Source organism: Rhinichthys klamathensis, unplaced genomic scaffold (assembly GCF_029890125.1).
Source record: "Rhinichthys klamathensis goyatoka isolate OS25496 unplaced genomic scaffold, OSU_Roscu_1.1 h1tg000329l_1, whole genome shotgun sequence".
Classification (NCBI taxonomy): domain Eukaryota; kingdom Metazoa; phylum Chordata; class Actinopteri; order Cypriniformes; family Leuciscidae; genus Rhinichthys; species Rhinichthys klamathensis.
In genome coordinates this window covers 340,613-354,769 of record NW_026606844.1, presented here as the reverse complement: position 1 = coordinate 354,769, position 14,157 = coordinate 340,613, and the positions used below count along the sequence as shown (strand labels likewise).

General features: G+C 40.5%; 1 protein-coding gene across 12 annotated transcripts in view; it reads right to left on the bottom strand.

Moving 5' to 3' along the window:
- The window catches only part of nbeab (neurobeachin b), a 334,783-nt gene that overhangs the window by 88,154 nt on the left and 232,472 nt on the right, over nt 1-14,157 (bottom strand). For all 12 annotated transcript variants that reach the window (XM_056271937.1, XM_056271943.1, XM_056271940.1 and 9 more), the window contains one exon: nt 13,083-13,195. In XM_056271937.1, the coding sequence (XP_056127912.1) occupies nt 13,083-13,195 (113 nt within the window). The remainder of the gene's footprint in view (nt 1-13,082; nt 13,196-14,157) is intronic.

Sequence of the window (14,157 nt, the reverse complement as noted above, 5' to 3'; positions counted from 1 at the left end):
TTACTGATTCTGTGTTCAAGATCATGAAGGTGCTCTTCTATACTACTCATTCGTTGGCCTCTTTCATTACTGCCAAATTGTAACTCATCTTCTTGGAAAACCTGAGGCGGAGGTGGTAAGGGTAAGTCCCTAGTTTTATCATCTTGTTCAATTCTCTGGTCTGGTGACTCAGCTCTACTTTCTCTTTCTTCCTCTGTATCTAAATACAATTCGCTAAAAGTATCTATCAAAGTTGTCACTGGATCCCTACGCTGAACGAAAGCTTCATCAGAAAAATCAGTGATATGCTCTCTTTCTTCCATAGCAGATGATAGTAAGGAATATTTGTTTGTGAAGGGCTTTCAGTACCGTCGAAATTTATTTTTAAATACAAGGAATCCCGCAAAAGTTCAAGCGGGTCCCTGTTCGGGCGCCATCTGTAACACCTCCTTTTATCAAAGATGAAACCTCTGAGGGGGATCAACAGATTTCGACTGGTACCGAAATTTCAAACCACTTCACTCAACAAATACTATTTTCCTATTTTATTTCCCATGTACATATAATTGCCCACAATAATAATAAAGAATAGAATGACCCCACCAGTCTTTGTCTCTGTGTAAATGATACAATTATAAACACAACTTATCGTCAGTGTCCAGTCTTTAGAAGGGTTGAACTGATGATGGTGAAGAGATATTTGAGATCGACGCAATGATATAAATCCAATAATCCAGTATGAGAATGAGATGAAGGTGTCAATGGCCTTTGATGCCTCGCTACAGCGTGGTGATATCCTACGGATTCCTACTCCTCTCTTCCAGGAGACGTATAGATCATCAGATCATCCAAAACAATGCAGGATAATAAGTGTGGTTTGAAACAATGGTGACAAGTGGTTAATTATGAAAAGTCCTTTCTACAAAAAGAAAAACAGCTAACATAAGACTTATTCATGACAATAACACCAACATTTTTGATTAGAAGACACATTTAGAACATACTCACGTTTGAGCTTAAACTCCCTGAGTTCTCAAACCAGGACTTCAAATGTATCAGCAGATAGCATTTAGATGAACCATGCGGTTTCCCTCTACCAAACTGAACTGACTTCTTCATTGCTTACCAGGCTTATATCTAGCAGGCCCCACTCACTAGTGCCCCCAAACGGGTTTTAGTGGTACTACCACTTGACCCAGGTAATTTCCCAGGCAATAGTCAGAAAATAAACTATAAAAAACTCAGGTAACATTTAAACTGTTACAATACTTTGGCCGTCCCGACTAGCGATCAACGTGCCCCTACAGTGGCACGGGTACTGGTGGGGGAATGGTTTTCAAAGTTTGGGGTCCCTGGCCGAATACATTCGGACCAGGGCCGCAGTTTTGAAAATGGGCTTATTCAGCAGCTTTGTGGTTTATATGGAATCCAGAAGACGCGCACTACTCCGTACCACCCCGCGGGAAACGGGCAGTGCGAGCGTTTTAATAGGACCATGCACAACCTGTTACGAACTTTACCAGTCTCACAAAAAAGAGACTGGAACTCTTGCTTGCCCCAAATCCTGTATTGTTATAACACCACCCCCCACCAGGCCACAGGAGAGTCACCATTCTTCTTGATGTTCGGGCAAGAACCACGTTTGCCGTTGGATTTTCTATTAGGTAATGTCCCTGAGCCCTCTGGTGTCACGGTTCACGAATGGGTCAGAGAACATCAGGCTCGGTTGCAACTTGCCTTTCATGGAGCCAGAGAGCGGCTGCAAGCAGCAGCTACACGCCGTAAGACAAACCATGACCAGCGAGTTCGCGAGGCACCTTTACAGGAGGGCCAGTTAGTATATCACCGTGACCTCAGTGTGAGGGGGCGCCACAAAATTCATGACATGTGGAGCTCAGTAATGCACCAGGTACTGAGAGTACCGAAGGAGGGTGGCACGGTATATACCGTGGCACCAGTAAGTGACCTGAGCAAGGCTCGTCATGTGCATCGCTCCCTGTTGAAACCGGTGGTTTGCGAAAATGTGCCAATGCCTCCTCTTATTGACCAAACTGTCGCCCAGCCACTCACTTCACATGTAGCCAGGCAGGAGGAATGGCTGGGCGATTATGACTTGATGATCCAGGGCTGGCCAGCTTCTCGGCTGGCGTCTGAGTCTCCAGCGACAGGGTCAGCCAATAACGATCACAGTACGTCGCCCCTTTTAGCCCCTCCAGTGGAGGTGGGTGGCTCTCCACTCCCTGGAGTGGCTGTGTTGCCTAACTCCTCCGATGGGACGGAAGTAAGAGCACGTCAGACCTCCCGGTCAACGGCTGGACAACATTCAAACCTCCACCATCTCCCAAGATCGGTGTGTTAGGGAGACAAAGTACTGTTTCATTGATACAAATGGTTCACATGCCTTGTCTTTCTGGTGGCCCATCGTCGTGGCGCCGACTTAAAAAGGCCGGGTAGATTGTGGCAGGATGGACTGTGGTTGAATCCAGTCCCTCCTCCCCATTTGGTTACATTGGCTGTTGTCCTTCCTATCCGGTTCGTGATTGGCTTGTGGTGAGTCCGTGGTGGCCAATCATGTTAGGAGGAGGAGGTTAAAGCTTGAAACGTACCCTCTAGGGCAGTGCGTGACGTTGTAGGCTTGTGTTGTTTGGGTTCACCCAGTTCCTGGTGGTGTTGCAGGTATGTAGAGGTCTATTGCAAATGTTGTACTGTGTTAGTTTGCTTGTGGTTTATGTGGGATTCCGATTTTTCATAGAATTCCTTGTGTTGCGGCTAACCCATTTTCCATTGAGTTGAACGGAATAACGTGTTACTCGCCTGTTTGTTGACTCGCCTGCGAGATGTGTGTGTCGCGCGCTGTGGCTCAGGTAAGTTTTCCCCATTTGGGTAATGTATTTGCCTTATTTGGGCGGTAGCTTAATAAAACCATTATTGTGTGTTTTAGGGATAGCTACTATAGCAAGGAAGCGTTTGCGGCCTGCCTTGGGGCAACTGCTGCTTTGCTTAAATACTGTTACTGCACGTCCCCCTACGTGTCGAACTTGTTTACGGCGAGTCCAAGTTAATGGACTGAGTTCATTTTTGCTCAAGGAAACTGCATCGTAGGCCACTTGTGTGGCCGACTGAGTATCTGCCCTCAGATGTGTGTATCAACGGATGAGTGTGTTTGTTATGTGATCATTTGAGTGGGTTGTGCGTTCTTATTTTCTAAAAGCGATTTCATTTGTTTCTTTGGTTATTTCATTTGCCAGTATTATAGTTGTTTGGTAAAGTCATTTAATTTGCCTTTTTGTTTATTTCATTTACCCGCATTATGATCGTTTTGTAAAGTAATTGCATTTGTTTCTTTGGTTATTTCATTTGCCAGTATTATAGTTGTTTGGTAAAGTCATTTAATTTGCCTTTTTGTTTATTTCATTTACCATCATTATAATCGTTTTGTAAAGTACTTTCATTTTGCTTCTTTGTTTATTTCCTTTACCAGCACTATAGTCGTTTTGGTAAAGTAATTTCATTAGTTTCTTTGGTTATTTCATTTGCCAGTATTATAGTTGTTTGGTAAAGTCATTTAATTTGCCTTTTTTGTGTATTTCATTTATCTGCATTGTTGTTGGTGTGCATGGTTATTCCATGTTTTTGTTTGTTTATTTGACTTAAAAGTATTACTGTTGTTTTTTTCCTCTATCTCATTTTCTTTGTTGCCGTTCTGGAAAAGTTCTTGTTTTTTTTTTGTCTTTGTCATCATTGTTAGTTTGATTTATGGTGTGAAATTATGACTTATCGTTAATTTTGTTTATTCTGTCTTTGTTATATGTGGCGGCGCTGAGAGCTGACGGTGGGGACGGCGTGCTCGAGGTGGTGGGCCCTCTTTAGTGTGTAGTGTGGTTCCCTTCACAGTGTGACCGTTGCTGTGCTGGTTGTGTGGCTGTGCACGTGCGTTTGGGGTGGATTATTTGGATACTCATGCCCGAGTCGCTGGACGCCCACCAGTAAGCCTCAAGCCCGGTATTGTGAGTGTGCGTGTGTGAAATATACTCTATGTCCGGACACTGATTCACACATCCTTGTGTGTTATTTATTATTGTGTTTTATTGATGATTAATTATTTGATCCCCATTGGAGTGCTGTGATGTGGTATTGATTCTTACCCAGTGTGTAGTGTTTTAAGAATACGCTGACGTCAGCTTTTCAGAGTGTTTACTATTTTTGCTGTGAATTTGATTAATAAAATTGTATTCCTTTGTACGAACCATTTCTCTGTTTGTTCAGTGCGCGAACCTGATTGCCTAATTCTATAGAAGTCTTGGTGGTTACTTACAGTTCCCCGGGTTAGACCTCGGGGTGGCGTAGTCAAATTATATTTACTGCCGCTGCTACACACGCACAAGCGAAAAACAAACCATTCCCCACAAACTTGTTCTCATTCCGTGCACTTTCCATACACAAACGATAACCAACCGTCACATAAAGAAGACTTATGCCGCGCATTACATCTGCGGAGCTGAGAGGTTTGCGTGCGACGGTGAGTGAGTGTGTGTGTGTGTGTAGTATCTTCATGAATGTTTGATAGAGGAGGCAGAACTCCTTGAGGAAAAACAAGTGGATTTTTTCTTGAGGTTTATCTGTCATGCAGTATTACTATCCTATGTACTCTCAGTGGAGGACCTTGAGGATTCGCTCTGGGTCAATTTGTGCCTGCTAGTGCACTGGGTTTAGAAATGCAGGACATACTGCCGAGTAACGCTGTCAAATCACTTGCCAATTTGGCATATTTAGATCAAATACTTAACTCGTGAGTCATCATGATATATTAGCATATTGTGCAGAATCTGCACATATCTGGCTTACTTGAACATACCCGTCACTACGCTACAAATAACGGCACGCTTGGTCATTTGCATTGAAGCAATAGCGAAGATTAAAAAGCATTGGTTAACAGAAAAGACTGTTATTTTCCAACATCCTAAAATGCTCTTTGTATTGATCTGTCCACCTAAAATACATATTTGGTAAAAAGGATGAAAGAGCAAGGGAGGAGATTGTTGGATGAATTGATGTTTGAATAAGAAATGAATGTATGAAATCCAAATTTGATATAAGCTGTGGGGGTGGGGGGGTGGGGGGGGGGGGGGGGGGGTATGGCTGGTAACTTAAAAATTAAGTAGCCAAATTGGTCAGTGAGTGAAAAAGTTAATTTCAAACCCTGGTTATGTATGCTATTTCCATCAAGATTTCCATCTTTTCTTTCAATCTGGGGCACAAAAGGAGAAATTTTGAAGAATTGTTCCAGTGATTTGCTGAAGGAACTAGTGACATGCGGAATTAATCATTCAGGCTGCAGGTTTTGTGAAATGATTCATTGAAAATATTTAGCTCAAAATAATGATTCATTCACAAAGCGAACATTATTACTTCTCTCATGAACGCTCCAAATTTATACTGAATAACAACCTAATTTTTTAAGTGAAAGTGAGAAGACGGTGACAGAATTTACATTTTTGAGCAAAAAAAAACAAAAACTTTCATATTTGTAGACAGAATAAAGTTATTTTGTTGGCCTGTAAACTATATCTATAGAGTTAGCTGTACCATGTCTGTTTCTATGTGTTTATGTGTGTGTAAGGCAAGCTGAAAGGCCTCAGATAAAGACAGAGAGTAATCTGGCCTGGCTTAACCCTGTCTGACCTGATTTACACCCTGTATGTCCACACTGCTCTGCCTTGACCATCCTTCTGCTGTTAAACCACTCCAGAAAATCCTGCACAATGTCTAGAGTAAACACTCATACTGGCATTTATTCGGCCCTGGAATTTTCTCTCCCTCCCTTTCACTCTCTCTTACACACATACGGATGTTGATAAACCTGTCATCATACAACATAAACAATTTGTAACAGTCTCTCTTCTCTAAATCCTGTAATGGCTGAAAGTCAAACTTAGACAGAGGATGTATCCAACTACATCGTAAGCACTATTCAGACTGTAATTGTTTCTCAGGGTAACATCTGTAAAAGAACATCTGCATGGATCCCCCATGATGAAAACATCTTCATATTTGTTAGTATTGCTCATTGCATGCAAACACATCAAACATCAGCACTTTGCGGTGGTCAAAAAAGATTTTCAGAACAAGTCTTGGGCCAAATCATTCAAAGTCAGAAATTATGATATACAAGTATCAGTGTTATACTAAATATTTGTTATTATATTTTCCGTTTTCATTTTAATTTCAGTTTAGTTTAAGGTTTAGTCATTTTGTCTGCGTTTTTGTCATTGTTTCATTTTCCTTTTTTGTTATTTAGTATTTTTTATATTTTATTTCTGTTCATGTTTATTTCAAGAATTTTTTTTTTTTATGGTTTTACCTATAATTACCCTGATATATAAAACAATCATATAAACTATTAGACTCCACAAGCAAAATATAAAATGATTCAGTCAAAACAAAAAGGTAATTGGATGCAGAAGTATTGTACCAGAAAACACCTGTTTGCATAAATATCTGTTTACATAAATATATATATATATAGTCTCATTAGAAAAATAGAGATGACAACATTTCAAAATTAAAAGCATTACTACTAATGACCAAATGATTTCATTTTGCCACTGGCGACTTCAAGCTTATTAGTTGTTTCGTCAGACCTTGCTGCAAATGAGGATTGTGACCAAGTAAAATATTTCGGTAACGCTTTCTTTTACAGTACAGTACTTACGTGTACTTACAGTGTACTTACCTAGAAAGTACTGGCTAATATAAGGTAAGTACATGGGTCAGGGGTAGGCTTAGGGGTAGGTTCAGGGTTAGTACCTAGTTATTACCCAGTAATTATAATTACTATAATAACAGTACATAGTAAGTACATGGGTAACAGGACTGTAAAAGGAAGCGTTACCAATATTTCTTTAAAATAGCTCATGAAGCCCAGTCAAGCTTGTAAGACTCCTATCGTTTTTAACTAAATAAGCAGTCATCATTCCATGAAGAAACTTTTAGATTGGATCAAATTGGCCTCCACAGCTTTTCAATCAACGGGCGACACAGGTTCTTGGGCAGTCAATATTAATATACTACGTGTTATTGACGACGAGAAGGACAGCTCCGGCCCTAGAGGGAGATCAATACTCCCTGAGATCTCAAAGAGTCGAGTGTGAGCGTGGGAGAGCGACTGCTTGTTTAGAGCAGTGTGGGAAATTTGTCTAGACTCAAAGCATGGCATAAATAACAGAGCAATGTCATAACAAATATCTCAAGATATATCTGGCATTTTCTAATCGAAAGGAAACAACACTACACGGTTTAATGCAGAGGATAATGACCACAAACAAATTCTTCATTTGCTTTTTTCCCCCAGAAAGATCTGAGCCTAACTTGGATCACGTTTTCGTAAAAAAGTGACTTTTTATTTTCTTCCCTCACTTCAAAACCGTTCCTCAACCCTGCTGCTTTTCATTCCTTTCCTTTCTAATGACCATCCAACGCCGATGTTAGCACGGTTGGGGCGAATGAAAGAGAAGTTTATGGAGATCTGCTGAGATTTATGAGCTGATAATGACCTGCCATGTGACGTCTAGGGCTGACCGTGATTGGGTGAGCTGCCACAGGAAGTCTAGCACACTGTAAAAACCTTCTTAGTGGGACCAGCGCTGGCTGCAAGATGAGTCCATCTCATAGCAGCAAAAAGACCCACTTAACCAGGGAAATATTGTGCTTGGCATGACATGGAGTGTTTTCCCAGTTCAGCACAGCAGCTGTGGAACAGACAGGCAACACAAATGTTTTGCAGCGCTAAGTCAAATAGCAGCAAAACTGTCCATCTTTGTTTTTAGTTTTTTTTTTTTTTAAAGGTGGTTTGTGTGGGTATAGTCCTTTAAAAATATTTGAAGTATGGAGCTTTTAGGATTTTGTAGTACATATCACAAAATTAGTTTTGTATCAACAAGCCAATTTAAAAGGACAAAGCAGGGCAGTTAACATCTATGCTAACCTCACTAGCCATATAGCAATTTACTATTTCCTATTCAATGTTCAATGACATGCTCAGTGCACTTAACAGGGTGAACAAAGAACCATGTAATTGTCTTGTGCAAGACCCTGTGGGGAATCGGTCTTAAATAGAAAACAGGGCTTGGTGTAAATTTAAGGTTTTCCAGACTCCCGTTCCCCAAACTAGCCTGAGGAAACACCCCGCAACAGATGCTAATAGTGAAAGCAGGGCAGCCGATAAAAGAATCCCAACCCCCCCAAAAAATTCAAGTCATACAAAAATGCTGTCAAAGATAAAAAATAATTTTGGCAAAGCAGCAAAACGTATTTAAAGCACATGATTTGTCTAAAAAAAAAAAAAAAAAAAAAAAAAACTCCATTGGAAAAGGGTACTAGAAGTTGTAATATGAATACTAATAGTAATATTATACTGAAATGTACACGCACGCATACACACACACACACACAAATACACCCAACCAGATTATTCAGTCATCCATTTTTTTGGCATAGATTTTTTTTTCTTTTGGTGTAGAATATAAGAAAGTGCTAATTAACTAATTAAATCTGTGTAAACTAATACAAAAATATTCACTTAGAAGTTAATTTTTATTCATTAATTATAATTAGGAGGACCCATACATCTGTGGGCACAAAATAAAAGTCACCCACATTTATATCACATCACACATCTTCGTCAAGTAGGCTATTTAAAGAATATGAGCTCATCCCTTGTGACCTAATTAAACCAAATCCTCAGGGACACCTGTGCAGGGACAATACTAGTTCAATAAGATAATTAGCTGAAAATTAAAAAGCCATTTGCTGCATAAGAGGTGATACGATTCAAGAGCCCACAAAAAAAGCTTAAGGCATGCATTTATTTGTTAGTTTCTCTATAGCTATCTATTAAAGAAAAGCATTTGACTTCGGGTTCAGCTAAACATGAAGACTGTCACGTTTTAAATAGTTTTTATAGAAGATGTAAAGATTTATTGTGCTAATGAACTGGAAGGATTTAAATGCAGACTTCTTTATGCTGTAAGTTTTAAATAATCGCACTGGATGCGTATGTCATTTTGTCTTCGTGAATTCATCCGTTTGCATGTTCTTACAGAAATTAAAACTAGAGTACCATGAGATGAATTTATAAATACACTGTCATTATGGTTTACCCACGCTCTAATCACAGTCACATAGCTACAGCAGTATGGGCAGCAGATAAAATGAACTTTGTCAAAAACTACTTCTGACAGGTCTGCTTTGTGAAGCCCATGGAACGTAATGACAACTAACCACAAAACAACATTTGAAACGATGTCTTCCTCTCACCATGTTACCTCATTTTGCTGCATACAATCTACAACCTCAAGAACAATTATCATTCAGTGGGCCACTCTCTCATGTTCAAAAGATAAGCTAGTCATTTATCCATCGCAACGCGCCAGAGTGCCGTCTTTTGGTGCAATCTGCGCTACCTCCCCTGGAGAGGCTCATTCTGTATTTCATATATCAGAGAAAATTGCATTAAGGGTGTGTGTGTGCAGGCAGTGCGCTGTCAGGAGGAGTAGCACTTGTTTTCACAGGCCTCGTCAGCCTGCGAAAGCACAATGTGCAGCTTCGGTCTAATGCAATAAAGCTCCTGCAAGTCACAACAAAGCAGACGCGGCTCTGAAAAAGACTCGAGGAAGTGGATGAGGGTGGTGGCAGAGAGGAGAAAAAACAGATATGGCATCTCTGAGGGTAAATGCAGCAGGGTTTTTAGAAAGCCTGCTCGGCATTACCAATAATGCACTTCTCTGCAGTGAGCTGGTAAACAGCCGGAAGGCAGAAAGAGGCTGTAAGGAAAAAGTCTTCTTTAAAGGCCCACTGAAGAGCCTTGGAACGCGCAGCTTTGTATGATGCGTTGACGTAATTTCCACTGAAACATATTGAATGGCTCCTCCCCCTTTTCAAATGGCCAATGGCTAGTTTACCTCACAGCGAATCCGAGCACTAATGATACGTTGGATTCAATACTAGAGGTGGGATTAAATTCTAGCCATTTCATTCTTAACCAACATACAGTTTTTAAGCAACCGAACACACATCTCCAACCAATATTGCTCCGTGATGATGTGTTAACGGTCGCTTTGGCCAGGTGGTATTTATAGCATAGGGGGCGGGACGCTTTCGATTCTAGAGAGCATTTGATTGGACAGAAGATGTGCTGAGAAGCTGAAGTCTGCGGTGATGTCATAAACATCTGTGTATCCATTTTAGCGGAAGTGAGAGACTAAGTTTTGAATGCTTACATCTCCTAAATGCGAATTTTGTCATTGTTTTGGAACACACAAGCTTATTAATAACCTTAAGGCTAACATATTCATACTAAAAGCTAAAAAACTAAAAAATTTATTTCCGGGGGCCTTTTGATTTTAAGTTTTAACAAAAAGGACTAAAATGTAATTAGAAACTAAATAAATAAATAAAACACAATACATAAATAAAGAGAGAGAGAGAGAGAGAACTGGCAACCCAACATATAACTTAACTACTATATTTACATATTATATAAGTTATGTAAAAATGATAAATAACTCATGAGAAAATGTTGACTGATGATACATGGGGATTCATATTTGGCGAGATAATTGTGTGAACGCAAGTCCAGTCAACTAGAATTATGTTCGCTTGAACAATCAGACATTCATAACAAGAGATTTGCACAACTCAGGTAATTATGTTTGCTGTCAGTTCTCCGCTCCACCTCACTAGCCCACTCGAAAAGATCCGTTGGAGACACTTCATCTAATTTCCTGTCAAAGCAGGACAAAAGAAGTGGAATAATATGGTATCGCAGAAGAGAGTTTGGCGTGGTTGCGCTCCGTGCGGGTCTAGGGTATGATGGCTTCGCATTAGCACGCGCCAATTAATAGCTGCGAGCGAGACGGCTTCCCCTTTCTATCAGCCACCTGTCCATCAAAAAGGAAATAATCATTAGATTCTAATAAATCTGTCTGCCATGTCAATGTAGCTGCCATGCAAAAATGTGCTAGTCTTAGCCCCAGGGTGCCCAGAGACCTGTTTTTCGTTATTCGCTGTACAGTTGAATGCACACACTATTGGTGGAATAACTTCAGGTGTGTATTGTCGGTGGTGTTGAGAGGGGAATTATGGTACATATCAAGCGGGATATTTCGGCAGTTCTCCACAATGCTGCCCATCACCACAGCGCTGCAGGGCATTCTCACCAGTATGACTGGCAGCTGTTTCCTGCCGGGCAGGTCACGTGACCACAGCTCACGGAACGGCGGAGAATGGTTTGCGTGTCTGGGGCTCTGGGAGTTGTGTGAGAATGGCAGGTGAGAATTTGAGGGTGTGTTCAGATGAACCGGCAGCCCAACTTATATGTTTTCCCAGGAAAGTTTGCAATGCAAGATGTCAATATGTGCTTTTTGGGTTTATTATATTTACACATCTACAAGTAGTCAGTAACTGTACATAATTGGATTGTGTGCTATGTAAACTTTACAAAAAACAAATCCAACAAAATTTCATTTAAACGAATGCCGTTTAAATTCATCTTCAATCCCCAAATTTGAACTGAGGTAGCAAACTTTTAACTTTAAAAAATTGGTCAAGATAAACTTCGAATTTTGGATTGATAAAGTCTTTTTAAATCGTGATGTAGAGAAGCATAGAATGATAGACAAACAAACAGACATAACAATAGACGGATGGACAGACTAGATAGATAGATAGATAGATAGATAGATAGATAGATAGATAGATAGATAGATAGATAGATAGATAGATAGATAGATAGATAGATAGATAGATAGATAGATAGATAGATAGATAGATAGATAGATAGATAGGTAGATAGATAGATGGATTCCATTTCATATTCCAACTGAACTTCCGGTAGGGTGTGGCCAATTCAAATTCACACTCGTGAAGGGAGTTTCCAATTCTTTAGTTCTGAATTTTGCCCAAGCCTGCCGCATGGATGAACACATATTTTGGCAACATTGGGGGGGAAAAAGAACAGGAACTGAACAAAGCATGTTCACCACAAAGCCAAAAAAGCCGCCTACCTCATTATCTACAATAACACACACTCCCCTCCTACGCACATTCACCCCCAAGGCTGCACACCCCTCCATACATTATTGAACAAAGGCAGGGGTCTTCACAGCAAGGGACTCGGGAGGGAGGTTAAAGCCCTGTTTTTGTTTCAGCAGCACTGAACCTTCAGAGGTTAGAGCCCCAGGTTGGCCAAGGACAAGCGTCAGGACGGCCGCAGGCCTGTGAACTCCTGCTAATGAAGGCAGCTCAAGCTGGTAAACAGCACAGGGTGGATGTCACAAGCATACATTACAATACATCACTGTCTTCCTCAGGCCAGGGGGCTTCCTCTGCCCACCTGGTGCCACGCTGACATGTTCAGGGACTACAGCGCTGTTGGAGAGACATTTTAAACAGATATTGCTGATGCTGAATGCAGAAAGGGTAAGAATTATCTTGCAAAGCCAATGGCATTGGATCTGGTCCACAATCTTATTCCGGTCATGAACCATCCACTAGTTTCCACGAAATGGTTGTCAGGAAAAGCCAGAACAATATAGAGTAATAGTCTTCTAGTCTGCAGATTTAGAAATGATTTGGAAATGAGGATACGAGTGTATAAGGAAGAGAGATAGCTATATAGAGAGAGATACGCTCAGACAGGAATGTGGTTGTTTTCAGGTCAGTGAGCTTGTGAGATGTAAACGTAAGGAAATGAGTGCATGAGAACGAGAGAATGTGACAACTTATAGACTAGCTGGAGAGGAGAAATGTAGGCAGAAAAGCAGATGATTTACTGTACCTCTAAAGCATACAAATCTAAAATGATGAACTCTGTGAGTGTGCTTAATTAATATATGAAGTCCTCTCCATCTAAAACCAGATTGAAGCTATTGAGAGAAAATACCTGAAAGAGAACACTGACCAACCCTAAATGTTTGTGCAGATTGAGGATGGCTGCTTGATGTTGAGTTTGATTTGTTTGTAATGTGCACACGCACACACACACACATAGAGATAGACAGACAGACAGACAGATGATATTATAGATGTAAATATGTGTTTTGTACCTTTGAAAGATCCCTGAAGTTGCTGGGAATTGTCAGGTCCAGCTCTTCTGACTCATAGTTTGTAAGGACCCACGGGAAAACAGGATACTGGTTCAGATCATTGTACGTCCTTCCTGAAAGAGTAAAGGTATTTGAAATTAGTGTAAGGCAGGTGAGAAACACAGTGGCAATCCAACATGCAGCACTGCAGCTGTCGACCCATTGTCATGTTGGTCCGAGATATTTTTGCAGGGCTCATGACTACGGGTTATTGTGCTTTCCATTATAAATTCATAATTTGGATAATATCAATGACATGACTGCCTCATTTTTAAAAAGACAGAAACAAGTGTGTTGCGTGTAATGACAAACACAGTATCCCACTGCGAGCTAAGATGATAACAACAACTCAGGTTTTCATAATAACATGTACAGTAATAGAGTTTTCAACGAGATGAACAAGCAGATGTTGGTGTGGTTGTCTGTCACAGCGCCTAATGACTGTATTACAAGCAGTGGAGGGGTTTAAAAGCTTTTCTTGGTTAAAGTTTCTTGAAAGTGAAAATTGTGCGGTGAAGTTGTGGAGTGGGTGTAATTAAAGGCATGCAAATTCTTCCAGAAGATGACACCGTACCCTTGACACCCCTCCCTGTGGCACAGTCAGGCCTCTCCTCTGATTGGCCAGAGAGTTGTGGTAACCATGGAGACCTATACGAAGTATCCATGACGGAGCACATATGCGGCAATGCAATAGACGCCAGATGTGCCTTTGTCTTTTTCTCCTTCCATTTCTCTCTCTTCATCTTTCCTTATCTCGCTCTCTCTCTTTCTGCCCTGCGTCTGTTTCCTTGCTGTTAGGAATATGGATTTCAGATGGTAATAACTGTCACAGGAGATCCAATCATAAAAAGAAAGCTATAAAATGGCTTATCTCTCTTCTAAATGCCCTATAATTTCTCTCAGATGACAGTTTTCACTGAGTATGATATGTAAGACACATAAAAAGCTATGACTGCAAACTTTAAATATACATATATTTTTTTTTTTGTGCACCACAGCTGCATTTATTGGATAAAAATACAGTAAAAACAGTAAT